Source organism: Scyliorhinus torazame, chromosome 2 (assembly GCF_047496885.1).
Source record: "Scyliorhinus torazame isolate Kashiwa2021f chromosome 2, sScyTor2.1, whole genome shotgun sequence".
Lineage (NCBI taxonomy): Eukaryota > Metazoa > Chordata > Chondrichthyes > Carcharhiniformes > Scyliorhinidae > Scyliorhinus > Scyliorhinus torazame.
Genome location: NC_092708.1, coordinates 173,262,819 through 173,285,658, shown reverse-complemented (window position 1 = coordinate 173,285,658; position 22,840 = coordinate 173,262,819). Strand labels below are relative to the sequence as shown.

General features: G+C 50.9%; 1 protein-coding gene across 5 annotated transcripts in view; it reads right to left on the bottom strand.

Annotated features, from left to right (window-relative positions):
* Nucleotides 1-22,476, bottom strand: part of unc80 (unc-80 homolog (C. elegans)) — a 599,468-nt gene extending 576,992 nt beyond the window's left edge. For 4 of the 5 annotated variants that reach the window (XM_072480341.1, XM_072480351.1, XM_072480358.1 and 1 more), the window contains exon 1: nucleotides 22,083-22,475. In XM_072480341.1, the coding sequence (XP_072336442.1) occupies nucleotides 22,083-22,174 (92 nt within the window). In that variant the 5' untranslated portion in view covers nucleotides 22,175-22,475. Of the gene's footprint in view, nucleotides 1-22,082 lie in introns of all 5 variants that reach the window. The other variant, XM_072480367.1, reaches the window with a different exon arrangement.
* Between the last annotated feature and the right edge of the window lie 364 nt (nucleotides 22,477-22,840).

Sequence of the window (22,840 nt, the reverse complement as noted above, 5' to 3'; positions counted from 1 at the left end):
TTGCCCTTGTGTGGGCCAGGGAAGAGATTGCTGGACCTTTGGCTTTGATTTTTATGTCATCATTGGCTACAGGAATAGTGCCAGAGGACTGGAGGATAGCAAATGTGGTCCCTTTGTTCAAAAAGGGGAGCAGAGACAACCCCGGCAACTATAGACCGGTGAGCCTCACGTCTGTAATGGGTAAAGTCTTGGAGGGGATTATAAGAGACAAGATTTATAATCATCTAGATAGGAATAATATGATCAGGGATAGTCAGCATGGCTTTGTGAAGGGTAGGTCATGCCTCATAAACCTTATCAAGTTCTTTGAGAAGGTGACTGAACAGGTAGACGAGGGTAGAGCAGTTGATGTGGTGTATATGGATTTCAGCAAAGCATTTGATAAGGTTCCCCACGGTAGGCTATTGCAGAAAATACGGAGGCTGGGGATTGAGGGTGATTTAGAGATGTGGATCAGAAATTGGCTAGCTGAAAGAAGACAGAGGGTGGTGGTTGATGGGAAATGTTCAGAATGGAGTTCAGTTACAAGTGGAGTACCACAAGGATCTGTTCTGGAGCCGTTGCTGTTTGTCATTTTTATCAATGACCTAGAGGAAGGCGCAGAAGGGTGGGTGAGTAAATTTGCAGACGATACTAAAGTCGGTGGTGTTGTCGATAGTGTGGAAGGATGTAGCAGGTTACAGAGGGATATAGATAAGCTGCAGAGCTGGGCTGAGAGGTGGCAAATGGAGTTTAATGTAGAGAAGTGTGAGGTGATTCACTTTGGAAGGAATAACAGGAATGCGGAATATTTGGCTAATGGTAAAGTTCTTGGAAGTGTGGATGAGCAGAGGGATCTAGGTGTCCATGTACATAGATCCCTGAAAGTTGCCACCCAGGTTGATAGGGTTGTGAAGAAGGCCTATGGAGTGTTGGCCTTTATTGGTAGAGGGATTGAGTTCCGGAGTCAGGAGGTCATGTTGCAGCTGTACAGAACTCTGGTACGGCCGCATTTGGAGTATTGCGTACAGTTCTGGTCACCGCATTATAGGAAGGACGTGGAGGCTTTGGAGCGGGTGCAGAGGAGATTTACCAGGGTGTTACCTGGTATGGAGGGAAAATCTTATGAGGAAAGGCTGATGGACTTGAGGTTGTTTTCGTTGGAGAGAAGAAGGTTAAGAGGAGACTTAATAGAGGCATACAAAATGATTGGGGGGTTAGATAGGGTGGACAGTGAGAGCCTTCTCCCGCGGATGGAAATGGCTGGCACGAGGGGACATAGCTTTAAACTGAGGGGTAATAGATATAGGACAGAGGTCAGAGGTAGGTTCTTTACGCAAAGAGTAGTGAGGCCGTGGAATGCCCTACCTGCTACAGTAGTGAACTCGCCAACATTGAGGGCATTTAAAAGTTTATTGGATAAACATATGGATGATAATGGCATAGTGTAGGTTAGATGGCTTTTGTTTCAGTGCAACATCGTGGGCCGAAGGGCCTGTACTGCGCTGTATTGTTCTATGTTCTATGTAAATCACCCTTTGTGTCCACAAAGGTTAGGTGGGGTTGCTGGGTTACCGGGATGGGGTGGAGGTGTGGGCTTAGGTAGGGTGCTCTTTCCAAGGGCCAGCACAGACTCGATGGGCTGAATGGCCTCCTTCTGCACTGTAAATTCTATGATTCTATAAAAGCTGGATGATAACAAACGGCGCCACCTCCATCTCGCCTCTGTGGGGATGTCAGCTGACTGGTTGGCGTTCCCTCACACTAACTAGGGTTACTCTGGCAACAAGGATCCCTCTCCCGCAATAGTCAAGCCCACCACTCAATGCAGTCCTTTGGGAAAGTCTGATTTCAGCACAAGGAACACAGCGGCTACACCCTTTTGAGAGTCATTCCTCTGGTACCAGTGATACAGATCATCAGGGACACCTCTAACTAAAGTGGTTTCTGCATCAGGAGAGATGACTCTGTCTGTATATTATTGCCCTGATATTACCCTGGTTGAGAGTTCAAAACCTGCCTTCAGCCAGACAAGAATCAAACATTCCATGTCACGCTTTGAGGGCCAATGCTCTGTCCTCACTGCAAGTCATTATCATTCTCCTGCATTGTATGTATCAGAGAAACAGCATTCTTCCCATGACATGACCAAATTCATGGTTGGGATCGCACTGCCAACCAATCAGTGAGGAAGGGCCATCCCTCCTGATGGACCTTCCGTGCCCACACTAGTCCTGGTCATCCATGAAGCAGAGTGCTATCAGGGTATTCCGATCTCTCCTCTCCATTCGGGCCTTGCCATCACCTGATGGCTTTCCTCTGCCTCCTTCAGTCCCAGGTAGTCCCCTCAACACCGTTCTTATCAGAGATGCGCTGCTCATTCATCTCTTCCTCTGCCAGCTCCTCACCCCATTACAGAGCCAGGTTGTAGAGGGCGTGGCACACAACAACAATGCGCGAAACCCTCTCAGGGCTATATTGGAGGGCTCCATCTGAACTGCATTTTAAGCATCCCAATCATCCGTTCAACCAACGCATGATTAGTAGCATGAGCCCCATTTGTAACTGGTCTCTGCTGCACTGGCCTCTGCACAGGGATCCAGCCACATCCCGAGGGGCACCCCTTGTCCCCAAGGAGCCAACCCTGTAGTCGAAGATCTCCCTCAAATACCTTCGGTAGCTGGGAGAGGCCAAGGATGTAACTGTTGTGTACGCTCCACGGGAACCAAGCACGCACCTGCAGGATGCGCTTGGAATGATCACAGATGATCTGAACATTCAAGGAGTGGAAGTCCTTGCAGTTCATGAAGGGGATTCCTTTAAGTGTGTACTCAATAGCTCCCTGCACTTGTGGGAAGCCAGATACCTAGGTGAACCTCATGGCTCTCATGTCCTGGCTATCCTGGTCCACTTAAAATTGATGTAGTCTATTGCTTATTTTGTCGTTGCTGTAAAACCAAAAATACCCCAATAAAATGTTTATTAAAAAAAAAGAAATATTAAAGTGTTAAAACTGTGAAAATGCTGCAATAAAATATTTTCTATAAAATTGATGTGTCGAACTCCACTCCATTACAATCTGCCACACTTGCCAAGGCCCGACATGAGCCTCTCCCTACTCAGTGTGACAGATGACCCTCTCAGATCCTCAGGTCTCATGAAAGGTGAATGCATCAGGCCCATGGGTTAACTGAACAGCCTTGTGCTCAAATCTCTCGGCATGGGGTGGGGGGGAGATGGCCTGTGAGGATACCACTGAAGCAACAGAGGTTGAAACCTTTGGCCCGTGTCTCAGATGCAGTACATCTGCTCTCCCTCTCAGAGAAAAAGGAGAACGTTATTACCAATTCCATCATGCTTCATTCTTAGTAGCAATGGCAATAGGTCACACACGCATTACTGCTGGACTGTTTTGGCAAACTAGGGGAGAAAAAAACACCTCATGAAAAATACCTCCCTCCACACCTGACAAAAGGGCAGGGGTAGCACAGTGGTTAGCATAATTGCTTAACAGCTCCAGGGTCCCAGGTTCGATTCCTGGCTTCTGTGCGAAGTCTGCACATTCTCCCCATGATTGCGTGGGTTTCCTCCGGATGCTCCGGTTTCCTCCCACAGTCCAAAGATGTGCAGGTTAGGTGGATTGGCCATGCAAAATTGCCCTTAGTGTCCAAAATTGCCCTTAGTGTTGGGTGGGGTTACTGGGTTATGGGGATAGGGTGGAGGTGTGGGTTTAAGTAGGGTGCTCTTTCCAAGAGCTGGTGCAAACTCGATGGGTTGAATGGCCTCCTTCTGTACTGTAAATTCTATGAAAAGGACCTGCAAGCGAGATCCTTTCTTTGCTGGGTAAGCATTTTTATTTTAAATATTAAAGCTAATTAGCAGTTAAATATGTCATTATTACAACAGGTGCAAAACCAAAGACAGAATGAAAAGATTCACCGCCAGTAGAAATATCACATTTTCAGAACACCTGTTTAGTGTTCTATCTTCCCTAAAGGTTTTCCAAAAAATCACTGAGAATATAAGTGTTTGCTTCATCCCAAACTTCAACATGTCATTCTTAATCAATGGCCAAAGGCTTTCTGCATCAAGAGTAAATTAAAACTACAATTTTTTTTTTTTTTTTTCTTGTGCAATTATCCAATAATCAACTTATTAATTATTATGCATCCCGTAATTTATACTTCAGTATACTTATGCTTTGGTAGCATCCCTACCTCTGAACCAGAAGCTCTGGGTTGGAATCAAACTCCAGGGCCTGATAGCCACAGAAGGTGTGTTCATAACATGGCCAAACAGGTTGATTATAACATCTATGGTGATATGAGTTGGAAACCCTACTTGTCAGACTGGACCTGCCGAACGCAATAGCAAACCACTACTGTACTTTGTCAAGTGTAACCATGGGCCAAAACATGGAAGACAGGAGTCATCAATGCACCCTTGACTTCCGGTTGCGGCTATGCCTAGGTAGGGCGCACGATCGGCAGCTCCCGCCAGGAACGGACTTTTGGGCTCTCTAGAGGGGCCCCAACGGCAATTGTTCGACGGCTTCCAGTGTGGGAACGTGATAGCAGGGTCTCCCCGACATTATATGGATTGGACCAGGAGTGGAGCGGTGAAAAATGTGATCTTGGAGCAGCGAAAAGTGAGAGGGAGAAAAAAAAAGATGGCGCGGGTGGAGACCAAGCAGCATGGGCGCAGTGGTCGCAGGAGCAGCAGGGGTTTCTTAGACGCTGCTTTGAGGAGCTGAAAACCGAAATGCTGGCGCCAATGAAGGCGGCGATTGAGAAGCTAATGGAGACCCAGAAGGCCCAAGGAGTGGCGATCCGGGAGGAGACGCAAAAAGCCTCGGAGAACGAGGACGAGATCTTGGGCCTAGCGGTGAAGGTGGAGGCGCACGAGGCGCTGCACAAGAGGTGGGCGGAAAGATTTGAGGACCTGGAGAATAGGTCGAGGAGGAAGAATCTTCGGATTCTGGGTCTCCCCGAAGGAGTGGAGGGGCCCGATGCTAGGGCATATGTGAGCACGATGCTCAATTCGCTGATGGGCACGGGAGCCTTCCCGAGGCCTCTGGAGCTAGAAGGGGCTCACCGGGTCCTAGCAAGGAGACCCAAGGCCAACAAGCCGCCAAGGGCTGTAGTGGTGAGGTTTCACCACTTTATGGACAGAGTGTGTCCTGAGATGGGCCAAGAAAGAGCGGAGCAGCAGGTGGGAGAACACGGAGATCCGAATCTACCAGGACTGGAGTGCAGAGGTGGCTAAGAAGAGAGCTGGTTTCAATCGGGCTAAGGCGGTGCTCCATCGAAAGGGGGTGAAGTTCGGTATGCTGCAGCTCGTGCGATTGTGGGTCACGTTCCAGGATTGGCACCACTATTTCGAAACGCCTGATGAGTCATGGAGCTTTATACGGACTGAAAAGTTGGACTCAAACTGAGGGTCTGTTGTGGGGGGATGTTTACTGTGTATATGGTGTTTATTACGCTTAGGGAAAGTTCCTCTGGTTTGGGTGCTGGATGGGGAAGAGTGAAGGGATTTGATGGGGAGACTGTGGGCGTCAGTGTTGGAGGGGCCGACCCCCGCGAAGGAAGATGGGGAGTGGAGGCCCGGGGATGGGGAATTGGGGTAAAGCCACAAAAGGAGCTGCGCCAGAGGGGGCGGGGGCGGCTCAGGAAGCGCGGGCTTTTTCCCACACTGGGGAAGGACAGGGGTGGGGGTCGGGGGGGGGGGGGGGGGGCTGGAGAGGAGCGCACACTGACTGCCAGGGAGGGGGAGGGGGGATTCTCACACTGGAGGGGGTCGATGGATTGGCGGGAGATGCCGGGGTCAGCAGGAGTCAGCTGACTTACGGGAGTGTTATGGGGGGAGCAAAAGGGCTAGATGTGGATCTAGCAGGGGGAGGGGGGGGGGGGAGGGGGGCTATAGGGTTGCTGCTGCATTGGCCAAAGGGAAGCTGGACGTAGGAGAGGTAGTCGGGGCGGGGGTCCGCCGTCTGGGGGACTGGAGGGTGTGGGAGGCGCGGGCACGTGCCTGGCCTAGAAAAGGAGTTGGCTAGTCGGCGGGGGGTGGTGATAAGCATCCCCCAATGCGGCTGATAACTTGGAATGTGAGGGGCCTGAACAGGCCGGTCAAGAGGGCCCGGGTGTTCGCGCACTTAAAGGGACTGAAGGTGGACGTGGTTATGCTCCAGGAGACACATTTGAAGGTGGCAGATCAGGTTAGGCTGAGAAAGGGATGGGTAGGACAGGTATTCCATTCAGGGCTGGATGCGAAGAACAGAGGGGTTGCAATACTGGTGGTGAAGCGGGTGTCGTTTGAGGCAATGAATATTGTAGTGGATAATGGAGATCGATATGTGATGGTGAGCGGTAGGTTGCAGGGGGCGCGGGTGGTACTGGTAAACGTATATGCCCTGAACTGGGATGATGCCGGATTTATGAAACGCATCCTGGGTCGGATTCCGGACCTGGAGGTAGGAAGCTTGATAATGGGGCGGGATTTCAACACGGTGCTGGACCCAGCACTTCATCGCTCTAGGTCCAGGACGGGTAAGAGGCCGGCTGCGGCCAAGGTGCTTAGGGGGTTTATGGACCAGATGGGGGGAGTGGATCCATGGAGGTTTGTCAGGCCCCAGGCCAGGGAATTTTCATTCTTTTCCCACGTCCATAGGGCCTACTCCAGGATAGATTTTTAAATTTTGAGTAGGGCGCTAATCCCGAAAGTGGAGGGAACGGAGTATTCGGCCAAAGCCATCTCAGACCATGCCCCGCACTGGGTGGAGCTGGAGTTAGGAGAGGAGAGGGACCAGTGCCTGTTGTGGCGCCTGGATGTGGGAATGTTGGCGGATGAGGAGGTGTGTGGGCGGGTGCATTGAAAGATATTTGGAGGCGAACGACAACGGGGAGGTGCAGGTGGGGGTAGTCTGGGAGGCATTGAAGGCGGTGGTCAGGGGAGAATTAATCTCCATCAGGGTCCACAGGGAGAAGAAAGAGAGCAGGGAGAGGGAGAGGTTGGTGGGGGAGATCTTAAGGGTGGACAGAAGATATGTAGAGGCCTCCGAGGAGGGACTACTCAGGGAGCGGCGGAACCTGCAGATGGAGTTCGACCTAATGACCACAGGGAAAGCAGAAGCACAGTGAAGGAAAGGGCAGGGGGCGACGTAGGAGTATGGGGAGAAGGCGAGCCGGATGCTGGCACACCAGCTCCGTAAGAGGATGGCAGCGAGGGAGATAGGTGGAGTCAAGGATGGAAGGGGAGCTACGGTGCGGAGTGCGGTGAGAATAAACAAGGTATTTAGGGACTTCTATGGGGATCTGTACAGATCTGAGCCCCCAGCAGGGGAAGTGGGGATGCGACGATTTTTGGATCAGCTGAGGTTCCCAAGGGTGGAGGAGCAGGAGGTGGCTGGTTTAGGGGCGCCAATTGGGCTGGAGGAGCTGGTTAAAGGATTGGGGAGCATGCAGGCGGGGACGGCCCCGTGGCCAGATGGGTTCCCGGTCGAGTTTTACAGGAAATACGTGGACCTGCTAGGCCCGTTGCTGGTGAGGACTTTCAATAAGGCAAGGGAGCGGGGGACCTTGCCCCCGACAATGTCCGGGGCGCTGATCTCTCTGATCCTGAAGCGGGACAAGGACCCACTGCAGTGTGGGTCGTATAGACCGATCTCGCTCCTCAATGTGGATGCTAAGTTGCTGGCAAAAGTGCTAGCCACGAGAATTGAGGACTGTGTCCCGGGGGTGATTCATGAGGACCAGATGGGATTTGTAAAGGGCAGGCAGCTAAACACTAATGTGCGGAGGCTCTTCAATGTGATTATGATGCCCTCGGTGGAGGGAGAAGCGGAGGTAGTGGCAGCTATGGACGTGGCGAAGGCCTTCGACCGGGTGGAGTGGGAGTATCTTTGGGAAGTGCTGCGGAGGTTTGGGTTCGGGAAGGGGTTCATCAGCTGGGTCAGATTGCAATATAGAGCCCCGGTGGCGAGTGTGGCTACGAATTGGCGGAGGTCGGAGTACTTTCGGTTGTACCGAGGGACGAGGCAGGGGTGCCCCCTGTCCCCCTTGCTGTTTGCATTGGCAATTGAGCCTCTGGCCATGGCACTAAGGGAGTCCAGGAAATGGAGGGGACTGGTCCAAGGGGGAGAGGAACATCGGGTGTCGCTGTATGCGGACGACCTGTTGCTGTATGTGGCAGATCCTGTGGTGGGGATGGCGGAGGTCATGCGGATCCTAAGGGAGTTTGGGGACTTCTCGGGGTATCAGCTCAATGTAGGGAAAAGTGAGCTCTTTGTGGTGCCTCCAGGGAACCAGGGAAAGGGGATAGACGACCTGCCGTTGAAGAGGGTGGAAAGGAGCTTTCGGTACTTAGGGATCCAGGTGGCTGGGAGTTGGGGGGCCCTGCACAAACTCAATTTGATGCAGTTGGTGGAGCAGATGGAGGAGAATTTCAAAAGATGGGATGTGCTGCCACTCTAGCTAGCATACAGAGCTTTGTACAATGGATTCCTCCCATACATGTCAGTTTTCCAGATCCTCATGTATTCTCTTGCTCAAATACCCCCCAAACAAGCCCCCCTTCCCCTCCCTCCCTCCTCCCCACCCCCCAGGCGCAAGACATCCCCCCCACCCCCCTGGGTTGCTGCTGCTGCTGACCGACCTTCATCTAACGCTCCGCGAGATAGTCTAGGAACGGTTGCCACCGCCTGTAGAACCCCTGCGCAGACCCTCTCAAGGCAAACTTTATCCGCTCCAATTTGATAAACCCTGCCGTATCATTTATCCAGGCCTCCACGCTGGGGGGCTTCGCCTCTTTCCACATTAACAAGATCCTTTGCCGGGCTACTAGAGACGCAAAGGCCAGTATGCCGGCCTTTTTCGCCTCCTGCACTCCCGGCTCGTCCACTACTCCAAATAGTGCTAGCCCCCAGCTTGGCTTGACCCGGACTTTCACCACCTTAGATACTGTTCCCGCCACTCACCTCCAGAACCCCTCCAGTGCCGGGTATGACCAAAACATATGGACATGGTTTGCCGGACTTTCTGAGCACCTCCCACATCTGTCCTCTACCCCAAAAAACCTACTCAACCTCGCCCCCATCATGTGCGCTCTATGAACCACCTTAAATTGTATCAGGCTAAGCCTGGCACACGAAGAAGAGGAATTAACCCTACTTAGGGCATCAGCCCATAGCCCCTCCTCAATCTCCTCCCCCAGCTCCTCCTCCCATTTACCCTTCAGCTCCTCTACCAACGCCTCCCCCTCTTCTTTCATCTCCTGGTATATCGCCGACACCTTGCCCTCCCCACCCCATACACCCGACATCACCCTATCTTGAATCTCCTGTGCCGGGAGCAACGGGAATTCCCTCACCCGTCGCCTCACAAACGCCCTCACCTGCATGTATCTGAAAGCATTTCCAGGGGGTAGCCCAAACTTCTCCTCCAGTGCCCCTAGGCTCGCAAACGTCCCATCAATGAACAGGTCCCCCATTCTTCTAATCCCTGCTCGATGCCAGCTCTGAAACCCCCCGACCATCCTCCCTGGGACAAACCAATGGTTACCCCTGATCGGGGACCACACCGAGGCTCCCATTGCACCCCTGTGCCGTCTCCACTGGCCCCAGATATTTAGCGTTGCCACCACCACCGGACTCGTGATGTACCTTGCCGACGAGAGCGGCAGCGGTGTCGTCACCAGCGCCCCCAGGCTCGTTTCCTTTCTGGACGCCATCTCCAACCTCTTCCATGCCGCGCCTTCTCCCTCCATCACCCACTTACGGATCATCGCCACAGTTGCTGCCCAGTAGTAGCCACCCAGATTCGGCAACGCCAACCCTCCTCTGTCCCTACTGCGCTCCAGAAACCCTCCTTACCCGTCTTATTCGCCCACACAAAACCCATAATACTCCTGCCTACCCTCTTAAAAAAGGCCTTGGTGATTACAATTGGAAGGCACTGGAACACAAAAAGAAACCTCGGGAGGACCACCATTTTGACCGACTGCACTCTACCCGCTAGCGAGAGCGGCAACATGTCCCACCGTTTGAAGTCCTCCTCCATCTGCTCCACCAGCCTCGTCAGATTAAGTTTATGTAGGGCCCCCCAACTCCTAGCTATTTGGATCCCCAAGTACCGAAAGCTCCTTTCCGCCCTCCTCAGCGGTAGGTCGTCTATCCCCCTTTCCTGGTCTCCTGACTGTAGTACAAAAAGCTCACTCTTCCCTACATTAAGCTTGCAGCCCAAAAAATCCCCAAACTCCCTTAGAGTCTGCATGACCTCCACCATCCCCTCCACTGGATCCGCCACATACAGCAACAGGTCGTCTGCATAAAGCGACACTCGATGCTCCTCTCCCCCTCGGACCACCCCCCTCCATTTCCTAGACTCCCTTAATGACATGGCCAAGGGTTCAATTGCTAATGCAAACAGCAGGGGGGACAGGGGGCATCCCTGTCTCGTCCCACGGTACAGCCGAAAATACTCCGACCTCCGCCGATTCGTAACCACACTCGCCACCAGGGCTCTGTATAGGAGCTTAACCCAACTAATAAACCCTCCCCCGAACTCAAACCTCCGCAGCACTTCCCAGAGGTACTCCCACTCTACTCGGTCAAAGGCCTTCTCCGCGTCCATAGCCACCACTATCTCCGCCTCTCCCTCCACCGGTGGCATCATTATCACGTTTAGGAGCCGCCGCACATTGGTGTTTCGCTGCCTACCCTTTACAAATCCCGTCTGGTCCTCGTGAATCACCCCCGGGACACAGTCCTCGATCCTGGGCCAGCACTTTTGCCAGCAACTTAGCATCCACGTTGAGGAGCGAGATCGGCCTGTACGACCCACATTGCAGTGGGTCCTTGTCCTGCTTCAGGATCAAAGAGATCGTCGCCTCAGACATTGTCGGGAGCAGGGTCCCTCCTCCCTTGCCTCATTAAAAGTCCTCACTAGCAACGGGGCTAACAGGTCTACGTACTTCCTATAGAACTCAACCGGGAACCCATCCGGTCCCGGGGCCTTCCCTGCCTGCATACTCCCCAAACCTTTGCTCAGCTCCTCCAACCCAATTGGTGCCCCCAAACCAGCCACCTCTTGCTCCTCCACCCTCGGGAACCTCAGTTGGTCCAAGAATCGTCGCATCCCCTCTTCCCCCGCTGGGGGCTGGGATCTGTACAGCTCCTCATAGAAGGCCTTGAATGCCTCATTTACTTTTGTCGCACTCCGCACCGTAGCTCCCATTCCATCCTTGACTCCACCTATTTCCCTCGCTGCCATCCTCTTACGGGCCATCCTCTTACGGAGCTGGTGTGCCAGCATCCGGCTCGCCTTCTCCCCATACTCGTAGGTCGCCCCCTGCGCCTTCCTCCACTGTGCCTCTGCCTTCCCTGTGGTCAACAGGTCGAACTCCGTCTGGAGATGTCACCTTTCTCCAAGTAGTCCCTCTTCAGGGGCCTCTGCATATCTCCTGTCCACTCTTAAAATCTCCCCCACTAAACTCTCCCTTTCCATGCCCTCCATCTTCTCCCCATGAGCCCTGATGGTGATTAGCTCTCCCCTGATCACCACCTTCAGTGCCTCCCATACCACCCCCACCCGCACCTCCCCGTTGTCGTTGGCCTCCAAGTACCTTTCAATGCACCCCCGCACCCTCCCACACACTGCCTCATCTGCCAGCAGTCCCACATCCAACCGCCACAACGGGCGTTGGTCCCTCTCCTCTCCCAACTCCAGTTCCACCCAGTGCGGGGCGTGATCTGAAATGGCTTTGGCCGAATACTCCGTTCCCTCCACTTTCGGGATCAGCGCCCTGCCCAGAACAAAACAATCTATCCGGGAGTAGGCTTTGTGCACGTGGGAGAGAAAAGAGAAAAGAAAATTCCCTGGCCTGTGGCCTGGCAAACCTCCACGGATCCACTCCCCCCATCTGGTCCATAAAGAGGCCGCAGCCGGCCTCTTTCCGGTCCTCGATCTGGAGCGATCCAGTGCTGGGTCCAGCACCGTATTAAAATCCCCACCCATAATCAAGCTTCCTACCTCCAGGTCCGAAATGCGCCCCAATGTACGCTTCATGAATCCAGCATCATCCCAGTTCGGGGCGTATACATTTATCAATACCACCCACGTCCACTGCAACTTACCGCTCACCATCACATATCAACCTCCATTGTCCACTACGATATTCTTGGCCTCAAACGACACCCGCTTCCCCACCAATATTGCCACCCCTCTGTGCTTTGCATCCAGCCCCGAATGGAATACCTGTCCTACCCATCCCTTTCTTAACCTGACCTGATCCGCCACCTTCAAATGTGTCTCCTGGAGCATGGCCACGTCCGCCTTCAGTCCCTTTAAGTGCGCAAACACTCGGGCCCTCTTTACCGGCCCATTCAGGCCCCTCGCATTCCACGTTATCAGCCGGATTGGGGGTCCCTCCCCCCCCCCTCCCCCCCCTCCCCCCTCCCCCTCCCCCTCCCTCTCCCCCTCCCTCCCTCCCTCCCCTCCCCTCCCTCCCCCCTCCCTCTGCCCCCTTCCCCCTCCTCCGCCCCTCTCCCCCTCCTCCGCCCCTCTCCCCACACCCCCCTCCCCCTCCCCCTCCCTCCCTCCTCCCCTCTCCCCCTCCCTCTGCCCCCCCTCCACCTCCCCCTCCCCCCTCCTTCCCCCCCTCCTCCTCCTTCCCCCCCCTCCCCCTTCCCCCCTCCACCTCCCCCTCCTCCTTCCCCCCCCTCCCCCTCCCCCTCACCTCCCCCTCCTCCTTCCCCCCCCTCCCCCTCCCCTCCCCCCCTGCCGACTAGCCATCCCCTTTTCTAGGCCAGTCCCGTGCTCGCGCCGCCTTCACCCTCCAGTCCCCCAGACTGGGGACCACCGCCCCGACCACCTCTTCTGTGTCCAATTCCCCTTCGGCCAGTGCAGCAGCAACCCTATCCCTCCCCCCCCCCCCCCGCTAGACCCGTGTCTAGCTCTTTTGCTCCCCCCATAGCACTCCCGTAAGTCAGCTGACTCCTGCTGACCCCGGATTCCCCCGCCGTCCCATTAACCCTGCCGCATGGGATTCTCCCAATCAGTGTGCGCTCCTCTGTTCCCCCCCCCCCCGTCCTTCCCTAGCGCGGGAAAAAGCCCACGCTCCCCTTTGGCGAAGCTCCTGTCACGGCCTTGTCTCATTTCCCCCATCCCCGAGCCTCCCCTCCCTCCAGCACCGGCGCCCACCGTCTCATACAGTCTTCTCACCCGGTCCCTTTCCCCATCCCCATCCATCCTCCAACCCGTGGAACATTTCCTGCGCGTGATTAACACCCTATCTATGTACAACAAACATCGAACATCTCCCCCACCGTCACAAACCTTCAGTTTGAGTCCAACTTTTCAGTTTGAATAAAGGTCCAAGTCTTCTCGGGCGTTTCAAAATGGCCCATTTCAAGACCCTCTCTCGGTCTGTGAAACGGTGAAACCGCACCACAATCGCCCTTGGCGGCCTCCTCGCCAGCACCCAATGTGCCCCATCCAGCTCCAGAGGCCTCGGAGGGGCCTCCGCACCCATCAGCGACTGGAGCATCGTGCTCGCATATCCCCCGGCATCGGCCCCCTCCACTCCTTCAGGGAGACCCAGGATCCGAAGATTCTTTCTCCTCGACCTGTTCTCCAGGTCTTCGAATCTTTCCGCCCACCTTTTGTGCAGCGCCTCATGCGCCTCCAACTTCACCGCCAGGCCCAAGATCTCATCCTCGTTCTCATTAACTTTTTTCTGCACCTCTTGGATCTTTACCTCGTGGGCCTTCTGGGTCATCCCTAATCCTTCAATCGCCGACAGCATAGGCGCCATCATCTCTTTCCGCAGCTCCTCAAAACAGCGCTTAATAAACTCTTGCAGCTCCGGCCCGCCTTCCACTTTATCTGCCGGCCGCCGCCATCTTGTTTTTCTTCCCTCGCTTCTCTCGCTGCTCCAACGCCGCTTTTTTAGCCGTTTCACTTCTTGTCCGTTCCATAAACAGTGAAGGGGGACCTCACTCTCACCTTCCCACACGGAACGTCTTCAAAAAACTCCCGTTGGGGCTCCTCTAGAGAGCCCGAAAGTCCGTGATCGCGGGAGCTGCCGAATCGTGCGGCTTAGCTCCGCATCACCGCAACCGGAAGTCGCCCGCATCTTTCCTATCTATTCCCTTCATAGTTTTATATGTTTCTATAAGATCCCCACTCATCCTTCTAAATTCCAACAGTCCCAGTCTACTCAACCTCTCCTCGTAATCCAACCCCTTCAGCTCTGGGATTAACCTAGTGAATCTCCTCTGCACACCCTCCAGTGCCAGTACGTCCTTTCTCAAGTAAGGAGACCAAAACTGAACACAATACTCCAGGTGTGGCCTCACTAACACCTTATACAATTGCAGCATAATCTCCCAAGTCTTAAACTCCATCCCTCCATGCAATGAAGGACAAAATTCCATTTGCCTTCTTAATCACCTGTTGCATCTGTAAACCAACGTTTTGCAACACATGCACTAGCACACCCAGGTCTCTCTGCACAGCAGCATGTTTTAATATTTTATCATTTAAATAATAATCCCTTTTGCTGTTATTCCTACCAAAATGGATAACCTCACATTTGTGAACATTTTATTCCATCTGCCAGACCCTAGCCCATTCACTTAGCCTATCCAAATCCCTCTGCAGACTTCCAGTATCCTCTGCACGTTTTGCTTCACCACTCATCTTAGTGCCGTCTGCAAACGTGGACACATTGCACTTGGTCCCAAACTCCAAATCATCTATGTAAATTGTGAACAGTTGTGGGCCCAACACTGATCCCTGAGGGACACCACTAGCCACTGATTGCCAACCAGAGAAACACCCATTAATCCCCACTCTTTGCTTTCTATTAATTAACCAATCCTCTATCCATGCTACTACTTTCCCCTTAATGCCATACATCTTAATCTTATGCAGCAACCTTTTGTGTGGCACCTTGACAAAGGCTTTCTGGAAATCCAGATATACCACATCCATTGGCTCCCCGTTATCTACCGCACTGGTAATGTCCTCAAAAAATTTCACTAAATTAGTTAGGCACGACCTGCCCTTTATGAACCCATGCTGCATCTGCCCAATGGGACAATTTCCATCCAGATGCCTCGCTATTTCTTCCTTGATGATAGATTCCAGCATCTTTCCTACTACCGAAGTTAAGCTCACTGGCCTATAATTACCCGTTTTCTGCCGACCTCCTTTTTTAAACATTGGTGCCACGTTTGCGAATTTCCAATCCGCTGGGACCACCCCAGAGTCTAGTGAATTTTGGTAAATTATCACTAGTGCATTTGTAATTTCCCTAGCCATCTCTTTTAGCACTCTGGGATGCATTCCATCAGGGCCACGAGATTTGTCTACCTTTAGCCCCATTAGCTTGCCCATCACTACCTCCTTGGTGATATCAATCCTCTCAAGGTCCTCACCTGTCATAGCCTCATTTCTATCAGTCACTGGCATGTTATTTGTGTCTTCCACTGTGACGACCGACCCAAAAAACCTGTTCAGTTCCTCAGCCATTTCCTCATCTCCCATTATTAAATCTCCCTTCTCATCCTCCAAAGGACCAATATTTACCTTAGCCACTCTTTTTTGTTTTATGTATTTGTAGAAACTTTTACTATCTGTTTTTATATTCTGAGCAAATTTACTCTCATAATCTATCTTACTCTTCTTTATAGCTTTTTTAGTAGCTTTCCGTTGCCCACTAAAGATTTCCCAGTCCTCTAGTCTCCCACTAATATTTGCCACTTTGTATGCTTTTTCCTTCATTTTGATACTCTCCCTTATTTCCTTAGATATCCACGGTCGATTTTCCCTCTTTCTACCGTCCTTCCTTTTTGTTGGTATAAACCTTTGCTGAGCACTGTGAAAAATCACTTGGAAGGTTCCCCACTGTTCCTCAACTGTTTCACCATAGAGTCTTTGCTCCCAGTCTACCTTAGCTAGTTCTTCTCTCATCCCATTGTAATGTCCTTTGTTTAAGCACAAAACACTAGTGTTTGATTTTACCTTCTCACCCTCCATCTGTATTTTAAATTCCACCATATTGTGATCGCTCCTTCCGAGAGGATCCCTAACTATGAAATCATGAATCAATCCTGTCTCATTACACAGGACCAGATCTAGGACCGCTTGTTCCCTCGTAGGTTCCATTACATACTGTTCTAGGAAACGATCGCAGATACATTCTATAAACTCCTCCTCAAGGCTGCCTTGACTGACCTGGTTAAACCAATCAACATATAGATTAAAATCCCCCATGATAACTGCTGTTCCATTTCTACATGCATCCGTTATTTCTATAGATATGTCAGGAATAAAAGAATGACTCGGGTAAGAGTAGGGCCAGTCAAGGACAGTAGTGGGAAGTTGTGCTTGGAGTCCGAGGAGATAGGAGAGGTGCTAAATGAATATTTTTCGTCAGTATTCACACAGGAAAAAGACAATGTTGTCGAGGAGAATACTGAGATTCAGGCTAGTAGACTAGAAGGGCTTGAGGTTCATAAGGAGGAGATGTTAACAATTCTGGAAAGGGTGAAAATAGATAAGTCCCCTGGGCCGGATGGGATTTATCCTAGGATTCTCTGGGAAGCTAGGGAGGAGATTGCTGAACCTTTGGCTTTGATCTTTAAGTCATCTTTGTCAACAGGAATAGTGCCAGAAGACTGGAGGATAGCAAATGTTGTCCCCTTGCTCAGAAGGGGAGCAGAGACAACCCCGGTAACTACAGACCAGTGAGCCTTACTTCTGTTGTGGGCAAAATCTTGGAAAGGTTTATAAGAGATAGGATGTATAATCATCTGGAAAGGAATAATTTGATTAGACATAGCCAACACGGTTTCGTGAAGGGTAGGTCGTGCCTCACAAACCTTAGTGAGTTATTTGAGGAGGTGACCAAACAGGTGGATGAGGGTAAAGCAGTTGATGTGGTGTATATGGATTTCAGTAAAGCGTTTGATAAGGTTCCCCACGGTAGGCTACTGCAGAAAATACAGAAGCATGGGATTCAGGGAGATTTATCAGTTTGGATCAGAAATTGGTTGGCTGGAAGAAGACAAAGGGTGGTGGTTGATGGGAAGTGTTCAGACTGGAGTCCAGTTACTAGTGGTGTACCACAAGGATCTGTTTTGGGGCCACTGCTGTTTGTCATTTTTATAAATGACCTGGAGGAGGGCGTAGAAGGATGGGTGAGTAAATTTGCAGATGACACTAAAGTCGGTGGAGTTGTGGACAGTGCGGAAGGATGTTACAAGTTAGAGGGACATAGATAAGCTGCAGCGCTGGGCTGTGAGGTGGCAAATGGAGTTTAATGCAGACAAGTGTGATGTGATTCATTTTGGAAGGAATAACAGGAACACAGAGTACTGGGCTAATGGTAAGATTCTTGGCAGTGCGGATGAGCAGAGAGATCTCGGTGTCCATGTACATAGATCCCTGAAAGTTGCCACCCAGGTTGAGAGGGTTGTTAAGAAGGCATACGGTGTGTTAGCTTTTACTGGTAGAGGGATTGAGTTTCGGAGCCATGAGGTCATGTTGCAGCTGTACAAAACTGTGGTGCGGCCGCATTTGGAGTATTGCGTGCAATTCTGGTCGCCGCATTATAGGAAGGATGTGGAAGCATTGGAAAGGGTGCAGAGGAGATTTACCAGAATGTTGCCTGGTATGGAGGGGAGATCTTATGAGGAAAGGCTGAGGGACATGAGGCTGTTTTCGTTAGAGAGAAGAAGGTTAAGAGGTGACTTAATTGAGGCATACAAGATGATCAGAGGATTGGATAGGGTGGACAGTGAGAGCCTTTTTCCTCGGATGGTGATGTCTAGCACGAGGGGACATAGCTTTAAATTGAGGGGAGATAGATATAAGACAGATGTCAGAGGTAGGTTCTTTACTCAGAGAGTAGTAAGGGTGTGGAATGCCCTGCCTGCAACAGTAGTGGACTCGCCAACACTAAGGGTATTCAAATGGTCATTGGATAGACATATGGACGATAAGGGAATAGTGTAGATGGACTTTAGAGTGGTTTCACACGTCAGCGCAACATCGAGGGCCGAAGGGCCTGTACTGCGCTGTAATGTTCTATGTTCTTTGTTTATTGCCTGCCCCACCATAATGTTACTATTTGGTGGCCGATAGACTACTCCTATCAGTGACTTTTTCGCCTTACTATTCCTGATTTCCACCCAAATGGATTCAACCTTATCCTCCATAGCACCGATGTCATCCCTTACTATTGCCCGGATGTCATCCTTAAATAACAGAGCTCACCACCTCCCTTACCATCCACTTTGGCCTTCCGAATAGTTTGATACCCTGTTTATGTTGCCTTGGCCAGTTGATGGTGGAGATGCGTGCAAGCCATAAGAGTCTAGAATTAGGAATTCCCCCATGCTCCCTGTCAATCTTGTGCATATGTAAGGTTTTTAATCAAAGTAAGGTTCAGTTTAAGATTGCCAACTTGGTTTGGCATGTTGCCAGAGATTTTGATCATATAACATTGAAGACTTGACATTAAATCACACAAGGCCACTCCAAATGCTTCAACATCTGACATTTGATTGCTTGATATTTACTCACTGCTTGTCGATGTTGAAACATTTACCCGAGTTAAGTATCTCAATATCGCCAAGGCCTGAGTAAAATATTTGACCTTTTGTTTTAGAGTGAGATGAGTAACATAATTTTTAAATCATAGAAACAGCACAAAAGAATTGAAGGTTTAAGGAGAATATGTTTTAATATGAACTATTGTGATGGTAGTTTCCCAGCATTAACTGCAACAAAAATGGGAACCTTCAGTTCAATAAAAATATCACTGATATAAGAACTGTCTAATGCAAATTTTCATACAATTTATGTATTTTTAAGAATAAAGAACACGTTATGAAACTTAGTTAAATCAAAACAAAACCTAATTCAATTCATTGACTCCTACATCCCATCGCTGGAAGCTAAGCTAATTTCTTGCAGAGAAGAACTTGACTTCTGCAATAAAAAAACAATAGGCCAGATGTTGCTCTTCCAACAACCCCAACACTGACAGCACTCATTATTATTACTGGGTATAACTAAGATCAACTTCTGTGGTGCACAATGCATAGTTAAATGCAAAATCTGGAAGTGTGTGCTTCTCCTCTTCCCTATTTAATGCTCTTTCTCATCTTCTTTTGTATTTTTTCCATTTTTTACTCCCTAGTTTGTATTTTTCATTTTCATCTCCCTTCTCTAGTTTATACTGCTCTCTACCTCGCCCTCCCCCAGTTTATGTTGCCCTTTCTCAGAGTTACCCTGATCCTTCACAGTAACTGTTACAGGTGTAATCAACAGAGAAATCAGAATTAAGGAATGATTTTGATAGGGTAACAGAATCATTAATTAATCACACAAATGACCAATTAAAAATTTAAGCCTTCAAGAGGAGCTGAGGTTTTAAACAATGTGGTAAATGTTATCTACAGATGAACAAGCTGACTGGCCCTGAGAAATTAATTTTTTTACGTGGAGTCCCAGTCCCTCAGAAAAAAAAATCACAATGTTACCCTTTTTATAAATGAAAATAAATATATATTTAAAGTTTGTGTTTTTCCATTCAAGTGTCTCCTTAAGCCCCTGTTTATGACCTAATCTTAATCTTGTTTTCTATACAATAATTTAAATGTATTTCATATTTTTTGATTTTGGCTTCCTGCCTTTTGATCTGCAATCTAAGAGATTGATCCGCCTTCCTGTGGATAACATTTTTGCAGAGCAGAACAGGTTCCCTATAAAAGGAGCTGAAATCAAACTGATGTTGGAAAAGTGGAAGTGTGCAATCTAGAGCCTCTAAAGTTTTGTGGACAGTTTTTCTTGATGTGATGGCAAGTAATATTCTCTTGTTGCTGGCTATACAATCTGGGTCATTATCCAACAGGCTAACATGAACTCTCTCTTACTCCAGTTTGTTTTCACTACTTTATCTCTCACAACAGTTTGTGCAGCTATCTCCCAACCTCAGTCAGTGTGTGTTTCTCTCCCTCCCTTCCCTACAGTTTCTCTCTCTCTCCGCACTCCACATTCAGTTTCTCCCAGCTTATGTTTCGCTCTCCCTCACTTCCCATTCTGTTTATTTCTCTCTTCTTCACAATTTGAGCTTCCCTTCTTCCCCATCACTTTCTTGTTCCTCTGTATTTTTCTTTTTCTCACTCCCTGGTTTGTATCATTATCTTTTTCCATGTCTCCGCCTTCTCCAGTTTACATTGCTCTCTCTCTTTATCTTTCTAATAGTTTCTGTTGCCTTTTCTCCCTCACTCACATAGTTGCTTTGTCAGGACTCAGATATTCCAGAGGTTTTCATGGCCCCAATGGAATCATCTTGGCTGCCAAGCAATATGTTCAGAAGAGTTAATGGGCGCGATTCTCTGAAATGGAGACAGAGGGTTTGCGCCGTCGTGAATGCCGTCGAGGTTCACGACGGCACGAAACGGCCCCTATCCCAACCGATTCAGGGCCCGAAAATGGGCTAGGAGCGGCGCCGCGTCATTTACGCGCGCCAGGCCTTGGCGCCGCGTAAAGGCGCCATCGCATACATGACGCGGCCGGCGCCGCATAACTGGCGTCACTCGCGCATGCGCAGGTTGGCCAGTGCCAACCCGCGCATGCGTGGTTGACGTCCTCCCTGAGTCCGCCCCACAAGAAGATGTCCGGCGGACCTTGCGGGGCTGCGGAAGGAGGTCCTCCTTCAGAGAGGCCGGCCCGATGATCGGTGGGCACTGATCGCGGCCAGACCCCATTTGAGGCCCCCCCCCCGGTGCAGGATCCCACCCCCCCCCCACACCCCCCTGCCGGCAGCGATCAGGTGTGTACGGCGCCGGGGGGGAACCCGCCATTTTGGGCAGGCCGCTCGGCCCATCCGGCACTGAGAATCGTGGGGGTACTGGCGAATCGCCATTTTGGCTGTCTCGGGCGATTCACTGGACCGTGCCGCGCAAAAGGCGATTGTGCCAATCTGGCCGCTTCCGTGAATCGCGGGAGGGCGTCGAACTGGCGTCGCGGGAAAATTTTCCGACCCAGGTGATTCTCTGAAACGGCGCGGGAGCAGAGAATCGTGCCCAGAGGGTCAGCAATGGACAACACCGCTCAGCTTTGCAGCCAAATGAGCAGCCCCATTATGTACTGAATGTCAAGCCCTGGTTCACACATCATGGAGAGTCATCAAGGGACTCCAACAGATTCATAGAAACATAGAAAATAGGAGCAGGAGGAGGCCATTCAGCCCTTCCAGCCTGCTCTGCCATTCATTATGAGCATGGCTGATCATTAACTCAATAGCTTGACCCCACCTTCCCCCATATCCTTTGATCCCTTTGACCCCAAGTGCTATATCTAAATGCTTCTTGATAACATGCAATATTTTGGCCTTAACTACTTTCTGTGGTAACAAATTCCACAGGCCCACTACTCTCTGGGTGACTACCCCAGATTTTGACCCCTGGTCCTGGACATACCCACCATCGGGAACATTCTTCTTGCATCTACCCTGTGTAGTCCTGTTAGAACTTTATAGGCTTCTAGGAGAACCCCCTCATTCCTCTGAACTCCAGCGAATACAATCCTAACCGATTCAATCTCTCCTCATACCAGTGTCCTGCCATTCCAGGAATCGGTCTCGTAATCTCTGCATTTACTGATTTATTAATGGACGAAATCTTAATCAAAAACCCACTGAGTTCCAGAGTTAAAATTAGGCTCAGTCAGTCAGTCAGTGATGTGAATGTTTATTTACACAAGTTATTTGGATCTGGAATATATTTTTTAGAAAGGCTATGTCGATAATAACATTCAAAAATAACATTCAAAAAGGATAGCCCTTTAAAGTTGCTAACAAGGGCACGATGGGCTGAACGGCCCTTCTCTGAGCTGTGATAATCTGGAGTGAAACACCCCCCTTGGCGACCAGCTCCCGACCCGAGACTCGGCCTGAATGTCGGTCCGACCCCCGGCGCCGGTCTGACTCCGGCCGGCCTGTTCGGGGTCTCCGAGCGGGGATGGGGGAGGGGATCTCTGCGGCGGGCCCCGGGGCTCTCTTTGCAGTCAGTAGCCGCGGCTGCCCCTCACCTGGTCTGTCTCCAAAGGAAGGTCTGGACGGGGAGAGGGATGCCCCGGCCGCACTCCCGCTCCGCATCCTCGGAACTCTTGCGCTTCACCATCGCCGCTTCCTGCAGTCCCCGAGCGTGCCGGCGCCTCCTTCACCCTGGCTGGGCGGCCGCATCAGGCCGCTGCTTCCGGCTTCAGCACCTGCGGCAGCGGACAGCGCCCGGGCCGTCAATCACTCAGCTGCATACAGCACTCCAGAGGCACCCACTGAGATTTACTGAGGAGGTCATCTGCAGCCAGCTTCTTAATGCATCATATTATGTGCATTGAAACCCCAGAGGGTTGACAGTATGTAATAAAAACGCCACACGCTTGCACAATTGGCCATTGGCGGATATATTTTTTTCCAAATGCGTCACATGTTGCGTACCCACCGCGCAGGGATATTAAATACTATGTTTTTACTTCACAGTGATGGGACACTTGTTACTTCAATATTATTTCTGTTGCAACAGATGCTGTTCTTTTGCAACAACAACCGCATTTTCCTTTGCATGACGGTCTTCACAAACTTGATGGTGAGCAGGGATATTGTAAATAAAGTACCAGAGTCCCAGATGACTGTAGGCTGCTTTCCCATTTGAGGGGGGGGGGGGGGGGGAGCTACCCTGGCAGTGATTTAGCCTGAGGATCATCACAACTCAGGTGGAAGGTGGGGCCCTCATGAATAACCTCAGCCAGTACGGGGACCCATGCTGGTGATCTGGCTCTGCAACACA